General features: G+C 44.3%; 1 protein-coding gene across 1 annotated transcript in view; it reads left to right on the forward strand.

The window, feature by feature from the left end:
- Fanci (FA complementation group I) overlaps positions 1-20899 on the forward strand; it is a 56937-nt gene that overhangs the window by 35509 nt on the left and 529 nt on the right. The window contains exons 19-37 of the mRNA XM_055623122.1: positions 2610-2678; positions 5608-5709; positions 6383-6556; positions 6630-6751; positions 7351-7515; positions 8480-8659; positions 9001-9167; positions 10482-10561; positions 11368-11484; positions 13844-13895; positions 14050-14177; positions 14267-14335; positions 14494-14602; positions 14739-14926; positions 15592-15645; positions 15727-15786; positions 19802-19864; positions 20478-20573; positions 20714-20830. Of these exons, the coding sequence (XP_055479097.1) occupies positions 2610-2678; positions 5608-5709; positions 6383-6556; positions 6630-6751; positions 7351-7515; positions 8480-8659; positions 9001-9167; positions 10482-10561; positions 11368-11484; positions 13844-13895; positions 14050-14177; positions 14267-14335; positions 14494-14602; positions 14739-14926; positions 15592-15645; positions 15727-15786; positions 19802-19864; positions 20478-20573; positions 20714-20830 (2112 nt within the window). The remainder of the gene's footprint in view (positions 1-2609; positions 2679-5607; positions 5710-6382; positions 6557-6629; positions 6752-7350; positions 7516-8479; positions 8660-9000; positions 9168-10481; positions 10562-11367; positions 11485-13843; positions 13896-14049; positions 14178-14266; positions 14336-14493; positions 14603-14738; positions 14927-15591; positions 15646-15726; positions 15787-19801; positions 19865-20477; positions 20574-20713; positions 20831-20899) is intronic.

Consider the following 20899-nt stretch of genomic DNA (forward strand, 5'->3'; position numbering starts at 1 on the left):
ATCTGGGGACCAAGTATTCAAACATGAGCTTATGGGGGTCATTCTCGTTGCAACCATAACACAGAGGCAGGTGGCTCTATGAGCTCCAGGCCAGCCAGAACTGTGGGGCGGGGGGAGTGAAAGGCAAGAAACATTTAAGATGATTGAGTGTAGACACCACTGAGAAAGTTCTGGGTTCAGCTTTTCCCTTTACAGTGGTCTTACCGAGGATTCGTCAGACATTAAAGAGTTGCCTTCCTTAAATCTCTAATATCTCCAATACACTTAGCTTAGTAGGAAAACAGTTCTTTGTCCGTCCGTCTCTACCTCCCTCCCTTTTTCCTTTCCTCCCTCTCTCCCTCCTTTTATACTTGTTTTCTAGGTACAGCTCAGATTCAGTCACATAATGCCAGAATAGTTAGCAAAAAGCAAGAAACAAATACATGGCTCAGCCAGGACAAACAGTAGCCAGTGATTGGGAAAGATTCACTGCTATTTCTGGTATCTGAGGTATTCGGGATGTCCTGTGTTTCAGTGTAGATGTTTCATGGAAGGAATGGAGAGTATCTGGTACTCTTAACAAGGAGGGTAGGTCAAAATTATTTCAGAAAATAGGTTGTTTTTTTTTTTTTTTTCTCCCCCAACAGGAACTCATATAGCCCAGTCTAGCCTCAAACTCTGTGCAGCTGAAGACATTGAATTCTTGAAGTACCTGCCTCTACCTTCCAAGTGGTAGGATTACAAGGGTGTGCTGTCACACCTGGCACTCATTCGACACCCTAGAACAATACTGAGCAATAGAAGTCAGTAGACACTGGAGTTTTCAGGTTTATTGTAGAAAATAGGGAGAATTTTTAAAAATTGTCTCAGGCTAGGGAGGTGGCTGCGAGAGTAAAGGCCTGTTGCTGGATGTGAAAACAGGAGGAATCCGGGGCTGGCTGGCCAATCCACGTTCCCTGAGCAATTCTGTCTCAAACACTGAGGTAGAGAGTGAGCGAGGAAGACGCCCCGTACTGACCTTTGTCCTACATATGTACACTGGCACACACACAAATTTGTTTAGTAGCATTGCCAACCCTACTGTTCAGATATACATATTTATATAAAATTTATATAGGTTTGTCATCTAACTTTATGCTGTAATCATTTTCTCATCTCATTAGATTTTCTCTGGCAACATAATTTTTAAAGCCCAATGAAATTTTGGATACATTGTATAGTAATTTAACTGTACAGTTCTTGGTATGCCTTTGCAAACACTGATTCTCTCTCTTTCTCTCTCTCATTGTTTCTGCTGCTTTTGATAGTAGTCTTAATCTTGGTCTTACATATCAGATGAAGCCAGGATCTATTTTCTGCTACTAGTGAGCCATACTTCTAGCCCCTAAATTTTTTAAGATTTATTTTTATTATTTTTAATTGTGTGTGTGTGTGTGTGTGTGTGTGTGTGTGTCTGTCTGTCTGTCTGTCTGTCTGTGTGCTGGTTTGTACATGTGAGTGCAGCTGCCTGTGAAGGCCAAAAATGTTGGATACTCTTTGGAGCTGGAGTTACAGGTAGCTGTGAGCCCCTGATGTTGGTACTGGGGATGGAACTTTGGTCCTCTGCGAGAGTAGCAAGTGCTCTTAATCACTAAGCTGTTCACTGGAGGGAGCTAGGCATAATGACCACATCTATAACCCCAGCACAGGGGAGACCAAGGTAGTGGGCCATAAAACTTCAAGGCAGCCAGGCCTACATAGGCTTTGGCACAAATGCATGCGTGCACACACAGACACCTCCTTGCTCAACATTCCTTTACGATAAAATCTTTTAGAAACTCCCAGCAAATAGTTTCAGGAAGGAACATCTTTGATCTTAGAAAAGGCATTTATGAAGTTGAAAATGGCGACAGAATGAATGTTTTCCCTTGTGATGAGGAGTGAAGGTATTTGTTCTCAGTGCTTTATTCGTCATCATAGTTAAGATGCTATCTGATACAACAGAGCAAGAAAAAGGACCAAAGGCATACAGATTTAAAAGGGGAAACTAAAGCTGTTCTGGTTTGCATAGTGTTAACCAAATAATCTGTTGAAAGCGGTTTAGTAAGATAGATATGAATGTGAGCTGTGATGAGATCAATAACAATGCTAAGGTTTATATAGCCTAGCACTGAGTAGCTAGAAACTGAAATAAAGTCTTTAAAGCAAGTTGAAAGGAAACACTTAAACCTCCAAGTATTATGAGAGATGTTAAAGAATAAACAAAAGAAAGATATGGCATGCTTAAAGTTGCTCAATATTGGGGGTATTTTAAGTATCAAATCTATAGATGCAGTATAACTCTAATGGAAGCTCAGAATGCTGTTTTAATGTATATGTGGAAAGTTACAAAAATTTAAGGGTCGGGAGAGTTGGCAGTTAATGCGCACTTAGCTCTTCCAGAGGACTGGCGTTCCCAGCCCTATTTTAGGTGGCTCATAACTACCTATTATTTCAGGCTCAGGGAACCCAGTGCTCTCTTCTAGGCTCCACAGGCTCCCACACCTATGTGGCACAACCTCCACCCTTCATTTCCACCCCCCACGCAAGCAGCACGTTTGAAAGGAGCTGAGACTTGGGTAAGAAGGAATGAACTCATCTGTTGCTTCTAGGGCTTCTACGATGTTCTTCGACGGAACTCCCAGCTGGCCAACTCAATCATGCAGACTCTCTTCTCACAGGTAAAATACGTTTCTGTGGATCATATAGGGAAATCAGACGAGGTATTGAGACGTGCTTGATGCTTTCTAGACTTTTGTAAATACGAAACAGCTCACAGCTCGAATGCTAGTACATGGTAGATAGGCCACTCGCTTCTGTGCTGGTCGGGGTTGTTTTTTTTTGAACTGTCACTTACCAGCTGCTGTATTCTCCTCATCTAACTCTTCCCTGAGTTCTCAGTCTTCTCCTTAAGTCAGAAGGACAGTTTGTGGAAGCATCTCACTTTGTTTTAATATATTTGTAATCTTTTGAGACATGGTCTCGTATAGTCCAGACTGCACTCAAGGGCATTATGTAGTCAAAGCCGCCTTGAATTTCTGATTTTAACTCTACCTCCCAAGTGCTGGAGTTTTCAGTTTCAAAAAAAAATTTTTGTTTGTTTGTTTGGCTTTTTCGAGGTATGTATCCCTGGTTATCCTGGAACTCACAGACATCCCTCTGTCTCTGCCTTTCAAGTGCTGGGATTAAAGGTGTGTGCCAGCATACCCAACTCAAAATGTTTTAAATTAATGAACTATATCAGAGGACATCAAGGTGAGAGTTCAGATGGAGACATCAGATAAATAAATTCTGAACATTCGTCACATCTTTTTTTAACCTGTAATAATTTAAGCTATATAATGTTTATTCTCCACTTGGAGGGCTCAGGTAGGGCCCCAGGTCGTCATTTTCCTGCGAATAGGTGTGAACTGATACAGCCTCATCCCCCATTGTTTCATGGTGATTCTGAAAAAGAGCCATTTGAAATTAAGGTCTTAGATGTGTAGAATTATTGGACGGTCTTTGCTATCTGAAAAACTTCTCACTGGGTCTTGGCATGATCCTCTGTAAAATTTGTATCCTGATAGCTAAGTTGTATCTTTCAAGCATCTTCACACTGTTAACAAGAATTAAAAACTGTGTAAAGGCATAGAGCAGTGCTTCCCACCACAGACTAATATATGGACCAATAAAATTCTCCAGACTTCGGAGGTGAAAAGGACGGAAGTAAGTAATAGCCAACAATTTTTTAAGGCTCTGTTGTGTGCCAAGTAGGGTTTGAACTTACTTATGTGTATTGTGATAGTTAATCCTTATATAGCTTTAATTTTACCAGAAGACTCATTTTTCAAGTGAGGGCCCAAGATTTGGATAGCTGTCAAAGTCAGTCATAAGTGATAGCACTGTTTTAGACTTAGGAAGGCTGACTCAGAAGTCTACACTCTTTTGTTTTGTTTTGTTTTTTGACAGGGTTTCTCTGTGTAGCCTTGGCTATCCTGGACTCACTTTGTAGACTGAGCTGGCCTCATACTCAGATTCGCCTGCCTCTGCCTGCCAGAGTGCTGGGATCACAGGCGTGTGTACAATGCCTGGCTCGTTTATACTCTTGTTAAGAATCCTTTTTTTTTTTTTTAATTTATTTATTATATGTACAATATCTGCATGTATGCCTTCACATCAGAAGAGGGCACCAGATCTCATTATAGATGGTTGTGAGCCACCATGTGGTTGCTGTGAATTGAACTCAGGGCCTCTAGAAGAGCAGATAGTGCTCTTAACCTCTGAGCCATCTCTCCAGCCCCTAAGAATCCTTTTTTTGATGACAACTTTTTACATGTACATAATATATCTTGATCACATCCACACATACACCCAGTTCCCCTGGACAACCCCCTCAGGCCCCCCTCCCACCTTCATGTCTTCTCCTTTTTTCTCTTTGTAACCCACCGAGTCCATTGATGCCAATTTGCAGCCTGTTTTCTTCATTAGACTTTCCTGCAAATCCTGATTGCCTTGGCAAGTTTAGAGACTTATGTGAAGGGAGTAAAAGTAGAATGAGAAAGTTACCTTGATCGGTGCTGTGCTGCCGCACTATGAATGGATGCAGGTGGGCCAAGCAATATAGATTTGTTACGTCATTCTCTGGGCAGTTAGGAAATGTGTCTTAGAAGGCTAAGGTGTCGTCAACTTGAACAATTAAAAACTCAAGAAGCTTCTGGGATAGCTCACTCAGGATGATCTTTTCCAGATCCCACCATTTACCTGAAAATTTCATGATTTCCTTGTTTTTTATTGCTGAGCAATAAACAGAAGCAGAAAGATGCACACGGAATATACTCACTCATATAGACATATAATATAGGATAAACCTACTAAAATCTGTACACCTAAAGAAACTAATCAAGAGGGAGGACTATTGCTAAAATGCTCGATTCCTATCCAGAAAGGCAAAGAGTATGGACATCAGAAGAAGGAGAAAAGAGAGAACAAGTCAGGAGCCTGACACAGAGGACCTCTGAAAGGCTCTGCCTTGCAGACTATCAATGCAGATGCTGAGACTTAATGGGCAAACTTTGGGCAGAGTGCAGGGAATCTTAGGAAAGAAGTGGGAAACAGTAAGATCTGGAGAGGACAGGTACTCCACAAGGAGAGCAACAGAACCAAAAAATCTGAGCAGAGGGGTCTTTCCTGAGACTGATACTCCAACCAAGGACTATGCATGGAGATAACCTAAGACCCCTGCACAGATGTAGCCCATGGCAGTTCAGTATCCAAGTGGGTTCCATTGTAATAGGAACAGGGACTGTCTCTGACATGAACTGATTGGCCTGTTCTTTAAGTACCTTCCCCTGAGGGGGAAGCAGCATTACCAGGCCACAGAAGAAGACAGTGCAGCCAGTCCTGATGAGACCTAATTGACTAGGATCAGAAGGAAGGAAAAGAAGACCTCCCCTATCAGTGGACTTGGGGAGGGGCAAGCATGCAGAGGGTAGAGGAAGGGAGGGACTGGGATGGGAGGAGGGAGAGAACCACAGGGGGGATACAAAGTGAATAAAGTATAATTAATAAAGAAAAAAAAAAACCAAGAAGCATTCATGAGTCATGATTTTTCTGTCTCACTATACACAGTTAAAACAGTACTATGAGCCAGAACCCGATCTGCTACCTCCTCTGAAACTAGGAGCTTGTGTTCTGACCCAAGGAAGTCAGACCTTCCTACAAGAGCCACTGGTAAGACTCGTTGGCCCCTGCAGCCACTGTCTCACTGTCAGCGGTGAGCTACAGACAGTCCCGCTCTCCTTGATTATGATGATGGGATGGAAGTAGAGACGCATGCAGCAATCAGTAAAGCTGCTTGCTTAGTCTGCAGGGAGTGCCTGGCTTCAGTTAAGTTACAGTGTGCCCTCTGATGTGCTCTAGAGGAACTAGGACAAGCCTTTGTCTTTACCTAGCTTCAGAAAGGTGAGAAGGGATGGCAGAAAGTGAGAGGCCCACCAGTGACTTAGAATTCCAGGATTGGAACGGGAAAAGGTTGAGTGGTCCCATCTGGTCTTCATTAGTGTAGCTTCAGTGCCAGGAGATGTTCCAAGCTTCGATCCAAGGTATTTGTGTCCCAAAGATTCCCTCAGCATAAACCCCTGTCTTTAGAATCGCTTTCAGGGCTTGGGAACTAGAGGCCATTTAACTTCATAATGCAGTCTACCAATGTTAGTGTCATGCCAGGGGAGCACACGTGGAGCTTTGGTCCGAAGTGCTGGTACTTGGGAAGGCTCAGAAAAGGCCTCTGTCAGCTCAGTCACTTTTCCACATTCGTTAATTCAGATAGAGCTGCCGTGCGGTACCAGCAGATAACAGGAACTTTATAACAGTTTCATGGGCTATCATGGTTTACTTTCTTCTACAGGATCATCTACTCTCTTGCATTCAGCATTGCTTAGCCTGGTATAAGAACAAAGTGATCCCCCTGCAACAGGGAGATGAAGGAGAAGAAGAGGAGGAATTGTACCATGGGCTGGATGACATGTTGGAGTCCATTACTGTCAGAATGATTAAGAGTGAGCTAGAAGACTTTGAGCTGGTAATTGCTAAGTCCTCAGAAATCAGGACTGATGGAGGCTTTAGTAGCATGTTAATTTGTGCTTGTCTTTTAGGATAAATCAGCAGATTTTTCTCAGAGCACTGATGTTGGCATCAAGAATAATATCTGTGCATGCCTCATAATGGGAGTGTGTGAAGTTTTAATAGAATATAATTTCTCCATAAGTAATTTCAGGTAAGCATATCTGAAATTAGTTTTATTGTTTGCTTGTTTACTCTCACGATAAACACATAAAGACCAAAGATTATAATATTATATCTTTTTCTCTTTCTTTGGGCTTTTTGAGACAGGGTCTCATTACATAACCCTGGCTGGCCTAGAACTCTCCATGTAGACCAGGGTGGCCTCAAACTCATGGAGATCTGCCTGCCTCTGTCTCCCATGTGCTGGGATTAAAGGCAAGTGCCACCATGCCCAGCTGATACTATCTCTTAATAATTCCAAACTATGTTCTTTCCACCAAGCTATTAATTTTGTCTCTGGGCAAGCTTTCATTTATTCATAGTTCCCAGATCCTGCTCAGATACTGCTGATTAATGTAAAAACTAGTAATGGTAGTACTGGGCTTCCTTGGTCTTCTTTGACTGGAAAAAATGAGGGGGGAAAAAAGTTCACAAGATTGCTGTGACTTGGGGGTGCCATGTTAAAGAGGGCCATTATCTCGCAACGCTGTATCTGGAATAGGATATTTGAAGACGCATTGTAATCTCCTTACTGTCTGTGAAACCAAACCACAACATACTGATGCTTGTCTTTGCTTTCTGTCCTGTTAGCAAGAGTAAGTCTGAGGAGATCCTGAGCCTGTTTATGTGTTACAAGAAGTTCTCTGACATGCTAAGTGAAAAAGCTGGTAAAGGCAAAACTAAAATGGCCAGTAAGACCAGCGATAGTCTTTTGTCCATGAAATTTGTGTCTGATCTTCTCACTGCTCTTTTCAGGTAAGATTCTACCTGTGTCAAGTTCAGTAAAGAGGATATGTGCCCAATCTTCCTATGTTGCCTCGCTTGCATTCACAATTCTTGCCATATTATATACATTAGAAAATAAGTTAGAAGGTTTTAGTTTTCTTAACATGAAAGATGCATAACCCAAAGTAGGCATTTTAAAGAGGGAGGTTGTACCTCAACATTATTATTGCTGTTGTTTGAGACAGGGTTTCTCTGTGTAACAGAACCCTGGCTATTCTGGAACTCTCTTTGTAAACCAGGCTGGTCTCAAACTCAAAGAGATCCGCCAGCCTCTGCCTCCTGAGGGCTGGGATTAAAGGTGTGTGTCACCACACCTGACTGTACCTCAGAATTATTAAAGCAAATGAGAAGCCGTGGACTAATGAATAAGAGGGATGAATTCTAGTGGTGCTGTAATAAAACCTTAAGTAGTTTGTACACAGAGGCTAAAAGGGAAAGAAAAGGGAAAACTGAACTAAATAACAAAGGGACACTCAAAATCTAAACGACCAAGACCAATGCTTTGATTTCATCACAGTGTGAGGGATTAATGGGGACAGGGAAGATCTGAGGCCACAACGTACCGAATAAGCAAGAGCAGCCCTGGCAATGACTTGGGCTTATGCTGTCTTGAGAGTCTCCCGTTCAGAGCCTGCTGTGAGCTGCTGTTCTGAAATCTCTGAAAAGCCTAATTCCAGACCCTAGCAGCAGTAGGGAACTCTTTTTTTCCTCCTTTGTGTGTAGCACTGGGGATTGAACACAAGCCTCGAATGTGATAGACAGGCACTCAGCTGTATCCCCGTCCTCTTTTTCCTTTTTATTCTGGACAGGGTCATGTCCAGTTGCCCAGTCAGGCCTTGTACTTGCAGTCCTCGTGATTCAACCTCCCAGTTGCTGGGGTGACGTACCACACCACAGGCTCAGCTTCTTCCTTCCCTCTTTTACCTCTTTCTAGAGATAGCATCCAGAGTCACGAAGAGAGCCTGTCTGTCCTGCGTTCCAGCAGCGAGTTTATGCACTATGCAGTGACTGTGGCTCTGCAGAAGGTACAGCAACTAATACGAAGAGGGCATGTGAGTGGTCCTGATGGCCAGAACCCAGACAAGGTCTTTCAGCATGTCTGTGACATAACTCGGTAAGCCACCTCACCTCAAACTGTTTGCTAGCTTGTGTGTTGTGAATTCCCTGAGAGGAAGTTGGGGACAGGACTATGGGCATGTGTAAGGAGCTCAAGCATAGTTTCTTGTAGCGAGTCTGGATTCTTTGTCTCATAAAGTCTTAACCAGTAGCTGCTTGTAAACCAAGGGAGGAGAGTTGACTATCAAGTAGGTATAGAAACACCTTAATTGCAGAGCAGTTTCACATGTGCGAATTTCTAAAACCCCACAGGACCTTTGTTTACATAGGACAAAGTTTACTATGTATAGATTGACATCAACAGTCTGTGTTGACAAAAAAACCTTTCCCACACTTTAGGGTCTTGCTATGGAGATACACGTCAATTCCCACTTCGGTGGAAGAGTCGGGGAAGAAAGAGAAAGGGAAGAGCATCTCGCTGCTGTGCCTGGAGTGTTTGCAGAAGACATTCAGTGCAGTACAGCAGTTCTATCAGCCCAAGACCCAGCAGTTTCTCAGGGCTCTGGGTAAGTGTGACAGTGTCATAAATGACTTGCTCTGGGTTTCTCTGTCACCAGAGCCCTTAAATCTATTTGTTCAGCTCCTGGAGAACACCTGAAGAAAGCCCTAATGCTGCTAAGAAGTGACGTCTAGTGGATTCAGGATTGGCACTTACCACTTGGCATTTAACCATAAGTAGTGACTGGAAGAGGAATACAGCATTAAGAAAGGGAAATTTAAAGCTAGGCATGGTGGCACACTCCTTCAATCCCAGCACTCGGGAGTCAGAGCCAGAGTGAGTTCTAGGGCAGCCAGGATTACATAATAGAGAGACCCTGTCTCAACCCCTCAAAAAAAGAAAGTGAAAATTAGAAATATATTTATATCAGCCTCCATACCTTTTTTTGTTTGTTTGTTGTTTTTTTGGCTTTCTAAAATTTTAGCTATTCCCAGATATGATGGCTCAGACCTATAATCTGACTACTTGGGAAACTGAGTCAGGATTATAGCTCATAGCCCAGGTACTCACTATGCACCAAGGACCCGGGCTATGAGCCCTTGTCTCAAACTCTAATTTTGAGTATTAGTTGAGGTGTAGTAGTACACGCATATAAAAGCAGAATTCAAGGCAAGAAGAGTGCCACAAAGTTGAGGCCAGACTGGTCTACACAGCAATTTTTAGAGTAGTAAAGGTTACAGAGTGAGACCCCTACCAAAAAAAAAAATTTTTTTTTTTAAATTAAAAGTTGGGACAAAAAGTTCCCGGGCCTGGAGAGATGGATGGTTCAGTAGTTAAGAACACTTGCTCTTCCAGAGAACCTGGGTTTGATTCCCAGCACTTTCATGGTGCCTCACAACCACCTGTAATTCCAGTTCCAGTGGGATCTGATGCCCTTCACTGCTATGTGATCACTGGATGCATGTGCTCAGACATACATGCAGGCTAAACACCATACACATGAAATAAAATAAAGGGAAAATAAAAATAAAGGAAAAGGGTCCTTAAGTTAAAAGGGCTGAGACTCCAGTTTAGAGGTAGAGTGCTTGCCTAGCATGGATGAGAACCTGGGTTCAGTCCTTAGTACCAATGAGGGTGTGTGTGTGTGGGGGGGGGGTCGCTAAACAAAAACCAGATATGGTGGTGCAGGCCTGTTATCCTAGCATTCAGGAAGCTGAGACAGGAGGATTGCAGGTTCAGGGCTACACTGGAAGTTCAAGGCTGGGTTGGGTTATTTAGTTTGACCTTGTCTCAAAGAAAAAAACAAACAAACAAAAAAAAAAACCCAGAACAACAACAAAACAGTCATTTTGAAAGGAGGTAAGCTTGTTTCCATTTGCAGATGTCATGAGCACAGAAGAGGGAGAAGAAGCGGGTGTCACTGTCACTCAAAGAGCTTCCTTCCAGACCCGGCAGTTTCAGGTGAGAATACTTGGGAGGCGGCTGTGTAAAACTTCCTGATCCTTGCAAAATGCAGCCAGGAGTCAGACAGGAAGTGACACAGCTCTCCTGTGAAAGATGATGTTTTTGGAAGGAGCCCAGTGAGGATCCAACAGGCAGAGCTCATGGCCTCTTTGAGAATCATCGTTTCAGGTGACATAAAGAGGAAGCCAGTGATTCCAGTGCTTGAGGCAGACTTTGGGGTTTTGATTGTGTGGTATAATTTGGCCTTGTCTATCAGATACATGGACTGGAAACGTGACCCCATTAAGTTTCTCACCAGTAATTGTCAGACCATCAGCATGTTCCATTTACAAGGATTTCTTCAACAAATAATGGTTAACATGCCTTCCATGTCCCAGGACCGGTTGCTGGAGCACTTAGAACAGGAAGAGAAAGGAGGACTATAGTCAGGAAGACTGCCGACCGGCTACTCAAGTTAGCCTGACTCCCCTAGGGCACAGGTGTCATGGGAACTGAGTGTGGGGCACGGTCTAAACCTGAGGTCAGCGGCTGAGCTGCCGCTCCCAGAGGAGAACCAGCAGAAACTGCAGTTTGTTCGTCACACGTGTCACAAGGAGAGAGACGAGAAACCTTGTTCTCAAGAGAGTTCTGCAGTTCAGAGCTGAAACCGAAAACTGCTCCTCGGTGCAGTTTTTCAGATTTTATCCTCCTGGAATTACATAGCTTTGAATTTGTTCTGTCCCAGCCATGAGGCTTTTTGGCCAGATGTCTCTTCTCTGATACGAACATGTCTACCCATCTGTGCCCATCCATTCCCTCCGCAGAGGTCCTTGTTGAATTTGCTTAGCAGTGAAGAGGAGGATTTTAACAGTAAAGAGGCCCTCCTGCTCATCACGATTCTCTCCACCTTGTCCAGGCTGCTGGAGCCCAGCTCCCCTCAGGTAACAGCACTACCTGTTCAGTCTCATCTTGCATGCCTCAGAAGACAAGAATTGTTTCATCATAAGAGCATCTGTTTCGGGCCGGGATGTAGCTAGTTGGTAGGACCGTTGCTCACCACGTACCAGGCCCTGCAGGTCTTTCTCTGGTGGCCCCAGCCTTTCCGTCATGGTTTTTCTCCAGTGCTTGTGCTTCTTGACACTTTTCCTTTTCCGAAATGACGGAGCTTAAATCATAACAGTAGCTGAAGTTCAGCAATTGGGTGTCAGAGGGGGAAAAAAAATGAAGTTTGAGGAGAATTTAACAATAAATCAGGGCTGGAGAGATGGCTCAGCGGTTAAGAGCACTGGCTGCTCTTCCAGAGGTCCTGAGTTCAATGCACAGAAACCACATGGTGGCTCATAACCATCTATAATGAGATCTGGTGCCCTCTCTTCTGGCCTGCAGGCAGAACACTGTATACATAATAAATAAATAAATCTTAAAAAAACCAAAACAATTGATAAGTCAGCGAGTGTGACCACTGTTGTGCTCATTTTTAAATTCTGTTTTATTTGGGGTATTTATGCCTTTAACCTCCCTTCCACAAACCTTTTAACCCTAGGTAAGAGAGAAGGTTAGTGGGGAGAGGGGCCGCAGACCCCTTTACTTCTGGCTGTTTAGGTTGATGGGTTCTTTGGGGCTACACCAATCTCTGTCAACAGCAAATACAGCATTCAGTCTCCTCCAAGCCACTATGTTGAAATGTTTCTCTCCGTCTATATCCTCCAAGCTGTCTCTGTTCTCTCCAACTGCCACCACACCTTCTCCTTCTGGGCTCTCACATTTATATCCGTCAGAGTCCTAGACCATGCCCTGCTCCATGCTGCATGAGGCAGGCTGTTGCCAGCTGGCAAAGACCACACCCCCTCAGGAGGCAATTATTAGCTGTGGACAAACCTAAGCCTAAACTAAAATGCCACACTTGGGGTTAAAACAAAAACATTTACACAACATACACAAACATTTACACAAGTTGTTAAAAAACCAAAACTTCCATTATAGGCCACAATCCCAAAGTAGAAATACCTGTAGTGATGGATTATATGTATATATGTGTAGGTATGTATACATATGCTTAGATTACCCAAGTGCTAGCATTTACAGGCATGCATCATGAGCACTCTTCCTGTGCTCCACATCCCCGGCTCCTGTCAGGTTTGTTTTTGTTTGTGGTTGATTGTCTACAGTCACTAGTCTCCGCCCTCCTCCCCTCCATGTGTTCTTACATAAGCAAACACTTAATCCTGTGTGGGTCTTTCAAGAGTTTCCTGTGGAAGCAAATACAATCATAGATTCTTGCCCCAGACCCGACATTCTCACCACAGTTGAGCACTTCTGTATCATAGTTACTTCATTGACATGGGGTTCTGGACAGCTTTTCTCTGTGGCCCTGCCGTCTTCGAACTCACAGAGATCTGCCTGCCTCTGCCTCTCAGAGTGCTAGGGTTACAGGTGTGTACCACCATGCCCGGCTTGGAGATCTTTTAATATCAGTTCATAAAGACCTTTAGTTATTGACTGATTGGCCTTTTAGTTATTGACCTCATAATTGACCTTTTCCATCTAGCAAACCAAAACTAAATCTTCAGTCATCTGCACTTAACTGTACGTCATCTCTGTGCCCAAATTTGTGCCTGCAAGCCTGTTTCAGATTCCTGTTACCTCAAAAATCTCACAAATCTCATGTCTACTTTGCCTAAGAAAACACTGTGTGTGCGTGCGCAGGCGCACGCGCAAGTGTGTGTATGTGTGCATGTGTTCATGTTTGTGTCTTTCTTCCTCCTTCCTCCTCCCCCATTTCCCTTCTGTGTCTTGTGTCTTTATGGCCAGGATCTTATTCCACTCCTCTCTGTCAGCCAAATGGCCTTTAAAATATCTGAAGTACATGGGATATACAGCCCCAGACCACCATGGTGGCAGCAGAGGAAGCTCCGAGATGGGAATTCAGATTCAGGTCTCAGCACATGTAGTCCTTCATGACACATACATTGAGTAGTCAGCCATGCGCCAGGAGAAGTGTCGGTACTTCTCATCATTTGGACTCATTTTTATGCTGTTCTTACATAACCAATTAAGTCCAGGCACAGATTTTAGTAGTTTAGGCTTAGAAAGGTCTAAGAATCTTCTGTTTTAGCAAAACATTTTTCTTTCCCTTTTCTTTTTTTTTAAGACAGAGTCTGACTTTGTATCCTGGCTGGCCTACAACCCACTATGTAGATCAGGCTGGTCTCCAACTCACAGAGTTCTACCTGTGTCTGCCTTCCAAGTGCTACCACACCCGGCTCCTTTTTCTTTACTAACCAAACATCTTTTGTTTAGTTTGTGCAGATGTTATCCTGGACGTCTAAGATTTGCAAGGAATACAGCCTGGGTGAGTTTCCTGCCTCCCTTCCTGAAGGCTTTATACCGAACCACCATCACCAAAGTCTGTTAAGGAGGGGTTCCCTCTACACTCTGACCAGAGTGGCTGATCTGCTGAAGCTAAGAACAGTAAGTGTAAAACTTCCCTTCCTTCCGCCTCCTAGAGGATGCCTCATTTTGCAAGAGTTTGATGACCCTGTTCTTCAGCCTGCACGTCTTATACAAGAGTCCTGTCACCCTGCTTCGTGACTTGGCCCAGGATATCCATGGGCAGCTGGGAGACATAGACCAGGTAGCACAGCAGATACAGTGCATCCTATGTGGGGAGTGAGGGTGAGGGAATGGCCTGCCAGTCTTAGCCTTCCCTCTCCCCCTTTCCAGGATGTAGAGATAGAGAAAACAGACCACTTTGCAATGGTGAACTTGAGGACGGCTGCCCCCACTGTCTGTGTAAGCGTTGATGTAATAGCGCGTGGGAAATAGCCCTTGCCATTCCTTCCATCCAGTTCCATCTCCAGGGTCTGTTGTGGCTTCTGTCCTCAGGCCTGTAAGGTCCCCATAGAAGCGATTGCCCCAGCACTTGTGAGCACATTCTTTTCTTTTCACAGTTACTTGTTCTGAGTCAGGCTGAGAAAGTCCTCGAAGAAGTGGACTGGTTAATCACCAAGATTAAGTGTTCAGTGAACCAAGAAACCCCGTCAGAAGAAATGACTCCAGGTAACGCCAGCAGAGTCCACCAGAACATAAGTGGGAACTGTTGCGTGAAGGTGGAGCCCTTGAAAGCGTGTTCTGGGTGGTTTGTTTTCATTCACTAGAAAATAAGACTGAATGCATCAATTTCATTTCTCTTCAGACGGTACCTCTTCTCAAGCAATTCCATCAACTCTTCACATTGAGAAAGCCATCATCATGCAACTGGGAACCCTGGTTACATTCTTCCATGAACTCGTGCAGACAGCCCTCCCATCGGGCAGCTGTGTAGACACCTTATTGAAGGACCTGTCCAAAATATACAGCACTCTAACAGCATTTGTCAAATATGTGAGTGTTTTGGAAGGTAATTGGGTCCCACCCCACCTTCTGCTCCCACTGGCCAGGTGAACATGGCTCTCGCCACATCATCAACACAGTTTCATTTTCATTTCATCAGTAGTTAGTAGGGTTCTCCACAGGTCAGGGGGAAAATGCTCATTGGCATAATCTAAGTCGGCTTGGCTTGGCTCACATTATCTCGCCTCCGACGGAGAATGAAAAGCTCATCCTGCACATACACATCTCTGGGCCTCAGTGAATTCAGACAGTGACGGGTACTAGGAAGTTTATGTGCTGTAAGTGATCTACTCAGGCACAGACAACACATGCCGTGTTGATCGTCTCTGCCCTGTGCGTCTCCGGTTGCCTGCTGTGGCAGCTGGCCTACCATGGCGGAGACCCCAGGATCCTGTCCCCTTTACTGCCTCCTTAAATGGCGCTTAGGAGGACAGACGATCTCCTAGAGACAAGGACTCCATCTGAAGGAGTCTTAAAGCACTGAGCTGGTCGGACACAGACCTGGTGTTGCCTGTTGTCTGGGAAGCTGATATACTCAGAAGAGAAGGGAAGGGAGGCAGCGTTTTGCTTTGCAATGGATGTTACCTTTCCTCTGTAGTATAGGAGCAATAAGACATGCCGTGGCTGATGGATAAATGTAGGAATTCTTTTGTTAGTATCTCCAGGTGTGTCCGAACTCCAAAGGAATTCCGAACACTGTGGAGAAGCTGGTAAGTTGGAAGCAGCTTCCCTAAGGATGGGGGTGGGATTTTGTTGCTTCAGTTGCAGTCATTCTTTCTCTTTTGCTGCAGGTGAAGCTGTCCGGCTCACATCTGACCCCTGTGTGTTACTCTTTCATTTCTTATGTACAAGTAAGTGATTTAGAGACAGTGCCAAAAGAGTCTTCAAGAAAGTAATTAATGGAGAGCTGGAGACGTGAGTTAGTGGGACCCAAGTTAGGTTCCCAGCACCCACATCAGGTGGCTCACAACTGCCTGTAACTCTGGCTCCAGGAGATTCAGTACTTCTGTTTCTGACTTCTTTGGGAGAGGGAATATGAGAATATTTAAAATAACTCTAAAAAAAAAAAAATCAATCGCTAAAAAAGAAAAAGGCTGGGGAAGGGGGGTATGGTGGGGGTGACGTACACCTTTAATCTCAGTGCTTGGGAGGCTGAGGCAGGTGAATCTCTGCAAAGCCTGCATGGTTTACAGAGTTAGTTCCAGAACAGCCAGGGCTACACAGAGAAACCCTGTCTCATAAACACAAAAAAATAAATAAAAAGAGCTATGTTGCATGTCCCAGGAGCTGTTTGGGTACACTAGGCTGAGTATAGGCCAGAGGTGTCATAGGCCAGAGGTGCCCATCTAAACACACCAAGACTCGAGAGCTTTACAGATCTGATATACCAAGTGTCTTAGTTAGGGTTTCTGTTGCTGCATTGAAACACCATGACTAAAAAGCAAGTTATAGAGGGAAGTGTTTATTCAGCTTATACTTCCAGATCAAAGTCCTTCATTGGAGGAAATTAGGACAGGAACCCAAACAGGGCAGGAACCTGGAGGCCATGGAGGGGTGCTGTGAACGGGCTTACTCCCCATAGCTTGCTCAGTTTGCTTACAGGACCCAGAACCACCACGCCAGGCATGGATCCACCCACAATAGGTTGGGCCTCCCCCATTGATCACTAATTAAGAAAATGCCTTACAGCTGGGTCTTCCGGAGGCATTTTCTCAATTAAGGTTCCCTCCTTTAAAATAACTCTTAATTTGTGTGTCAAGGTGACGTAAGACTAGTCAGCCCAACAAAGAACCGATTTCAGAGATAGGAAGCATGTGATATGTTTGTGTTTGGAATACAGAAGCAACAAGGCAGCCTTGGTTCATTTCTGGGTACCTGTAAGTCCATGCATTAGGCCTCTTTTCAGTGTAAGTAAGAGCAACCAACACATGGGAGGGCTGGGTCAGGTGCCAGAGTTTCAAGAGTGCAGAGGCACTTCAAAGAGGTGAAGGATAGGGGCTTGTTGGATCGTTTATCCAGACCCTTTTTCAAATTATAGATTCTTGGGGATTGGAGATCTTTTTATTTTATTTTATTTTATTTATACAAGTGTTTGCCTGCATGTATAGTTTAGCCCAGGCTGCCTTGAACTCCTGATCTTTCTGCTTCTATCTGCATGAGGATTATAGTTTACTGTCATGCCCAGCTTTGACACTCTGGACAAGCTAACTACTCCTGATCTTTTTCCCTCCTAAATGCTTGCAGACATGCCTTCTTAATGTTTCATATATTCGTATATTCTCATGTGGATGCCATTCTCTGCAGGATCTATCTGACTCCGCTCCCTAACTGAGGTTTTTTTAATTCCTCCCATCTTTTCAGTTTTGCTTTTGAGATGGTCTTCCTGTGTGATGCAGGCTGGCATTGAACTTGAGAGTTACCTTCTTCAGATCAAATTCTGGGATTATAAGCATGCTGTCATACTGAGGTCCTCTCACCCCTTTTGAGACAGGGTCTTCCTTTGTAGCCCTAGGAACTCACCAACAGCCTTGGCTGTTCTAGAAATCAGCTTGTAGACCAGTCTGACCTCAAGCTCACAAGTTCCACCCTCCTCTGCCTCCTGAGTGCTAAGATTAAGTGTGTGCCACCATGCCCATCATATCACTCTTATACAGTGTCCTGTAGACTGAGAAAGCTTCCAAAAGGGGATCGTAGGAAAACTGCTCACAAAGTTCCATGTCTTAAGAGAAGCATGTTGGTTTCCTAGTATTTTTGAATTTCCTAGTAGTTCTGAAATGGTGTGTTCAATACTGCTAAAAAACATTTAAAGCAGCAGCATTCAGCAGAATAGTGTTACAGAATATAGCTTGAGAAAATACTTCTGCCGGACCTTTTTTGCTACAGTCCAAGTCTTATTTTAGAATAGCTACCACTTAGAGAGCCCTTCTTACCTCTTAGCATCCACTGTATGCATCAGCTTTTGTTGAGGACAGACAGCTAGGAAAAGCCAGACTGAGACTTGACCCTAGCTAGTTTGATTCTACAGCAGGGGTCAGGAATCTTCTGTAATACAAGGTAGAATAGTGAATATTTTAGGCATTGTGGGCCCTGTCATGCCCACTCAGCAATTCTGATGTAAAAAACAGCCAGAGTACATAAATAAATGTGCATGGCTATGTTCCCTTTTGAAATGTTATTCCAAATAGATGGTGGACTAGATCCATCCCGTGGTTTATGCTAGGTTTGCCAGGCCCCTGCTCTAGAGTCACTTGCTATTGGTGGTTGATTGATATTTTCCTACATACAAAGATACATTTCATGTACACTTTACCTTAGACCTTTCTGGGAAGCAGTAAAAAGCAGTGCTGCAAAACCTTGAACATTCTGCTCAGAACTATGCGTGCCTTTGTCTTTCCTGCTCTAAGTCTTGGTCTTACTGTAGCCGTGGATATGGACAGTGTGCAGGTTTACTTGTGGACTTTCAACAGGGTTATAAACCTTGGATAAACCCGAGAAGATAGGTCATATCCCACATGGCTGCTTTCCTTCCTCCCCTTCCTTAACAGGGGCCTCATCCTGTTTTCATGTTTTTAACTTTCTCTTAACATCACCTCCAAAACATTCCAGAGCATAGTGTGAGTATGCCTGTCTCTTGTATAGCTTCATTAGTATAGCTTCTCTGTGCTTTCAGGGTTTTCTTGCTCCTGATCCTTTGCTGGAAGGCTAAAAAGGAGGCCTCCCTTTTAAGATGGAAGCATCCCATTTCATTCACTTGTGTGGTTTTTCCCATCTCTTCTCACTTTTCTTTTGCCGTTAGTATTTTGTTGCCATTGTTTCAGAAAGAGCTTTAGACCTATGTAGCTCCCTCTGACTGGAACTCATTGTGTTGTTCTAGAGCAGGTCCTGCCTCTTCCCTTCAGTGTCTAGGCACCTCGTCGTCTACTGGACCCAAAGGAATGAAGCTCAGCCTGGCGGGTGGGTTAGCATGATCCCAGTCCAACAGTGAATATGGGGGTGGGGTGGTTCCAGCTCTTTCAGTGACACAGCTCTTCTGGTAATTCAGCTTTCTTTATGTGGGTGTTGGGAGATAAGGGGAATGAGTAGGGGTTTTCTGTTGAGTTTACTTCATTGGCTGGGGCTGAGGTTTTGGGAAGGCTTCATTTGCATGAAGAGGAATTCTAGGTGCTAGCTGGACATGTCCTTTTAAGGAAACCTGAAACTGGCCATCAGGCTACATGACTGCCTCAAGGGTGGTGGAGGTGGGGAGGGGGTCACAAGACGACTACGTGCACCAGAACAGGCAGAGAGTTAGCCTTACTGCTGCCAGCATCAACCTCACTCTTGGTCTAGGCCGGTTTTCCCAGTCATGCAGGTTGAATGGTTCAACTGAGCCCCACAATTATGTAGAACAGACTGGCCTCAAAATCATGGGGATCCACCTGCCTCTACCTCTTGAGTGCTGGGATTAAAGGTGTGCACCAGCACTTCATCCTTTCCGTCCAGCTTTACACACTAATGCACAACTCAGGTTGTAGATTAGTGTCTCTGTGACCCTTTGCATGCCCCCCCCCCCCCCAGCATGGTAACTGCATTGTGCAGATCACCTCTAAGCAGACTGTAGGTAGTAGAACTATTTCTGGCCTTTTAGTCAGCTGCCCAGCAGAAAAAAAGCCTGATACTCCTGCTACCTTGAAAGTGTCCATTTTAACTGTTTATATGTGTGTACCAGCTTAATAATGCTGCCCTCAAATTCCAAATGGTACCTCCGAGAGATACATACCCCAAGGAGGCGGACATCCAAGGGCTATAACGCATCACAATTTTCCTGCTTCCCAGATACAGCTTGAGGTCTAGAGGAATCTTAATGAGACAGTGTTTCTGTTTTAGAATAAAAGGAATAACATCCCAAAGTGCCAAGAAAAGGAGAAGGCTGCGGCTGGCACGATCATGGTAAGCATCTTCTCTGGCCATTCAGAGCCACAGGTCCTTAGTTGTTGGAGATTGCAACTGTTTTTAGGAAAAGCAAGAGCGTAAAAGGTGCTCTGTAAAGGATCTAAGAACTGGTAAATTCAGGAAAAGGAGGAAGTTACCATATTTTAGAAAATATGGCTGTAACAATTCCTTTGAGAATAGGCCTAGGTAGAGGATGGTCCTCCCCACACTGTTTATTATTAAATAAGACTAATGCCCAGAGACCAGCTAAATAAGTCATAGTATATGTCAAACAGGAGAACACTGGGCAGATGGTCTCTAAGTGTGCAGCTAGAAAGCTGCTTCCAAGGTATTCTAAAAGTGGAGTAGCAGTACATATCTGTAATCCTGGAATCCAGAGGAAGCCCAAGGATGAAGAGTGGAAGGCCAGCCTGAGTGACATGGGCAAACAGTATAGAATACCCACATTTGAGGGACTAATCCCAGCAATGCAAAGTCATATGCCTATCAGAAAAAGGAAATACAGCAAGTGCCTGAGTGGGTTTCTTCTAATGAGCTCAAGAGACACTACGGAAAAACTTAGAAGCTACTGAACCTGAAATGTTGTCTCATATCCTCCTCTCACCCTTAGGCTAAAGTTCTTCGTGAAACCAAGCCAATCCCTAACCTCGTCTTTGCCATTGAACAGTATGAAAAATTTCTTATCCAGCTGTCTAAAAAGTCCAAGGTAAAAAATAGTCCCTTTTACTCTAGGAAGGGGTCTGGCAAGCAGACAGTGTGCACTGTTTCTGACCTGACAGAACCAAAGGGTCTTCCATGTACACTGAGCGCTGTCGCTCGCCCTGCTTACAAGCCTGTCCATCCCAGGTAAACCTGATGCAGCACATGAAGCTAAGTACTTCTCGGGACTTCAAGATCAAAGGCAACATCCTGGACATGGTTCTTCGAGAGGACGAGGAAGACGAAAACGAAGAGAATGAAGAGGTCAGTGCCTACCCTCTGCATGTTTTTTGGTACTATTTCTAGGTAAAGGCACAAACTGCCCTGTCCTGG

The sequence above is a fragment of the Psammomys obesus genome, unplaced genomic scaffold (assembly GCF_907164565.1).
Source record: "Psammomys obesus unplaced genomic scaffold, mPsaObe1.curated_primary_1811, whole genome shotgun sequence".
In the NCBI taxonomy this organism is placed as follows: Eukaryota; Metazoa; Chordata; class Mammalia; order Rodentia; family Muridae; genus Psammomys; species Psammomys obesus.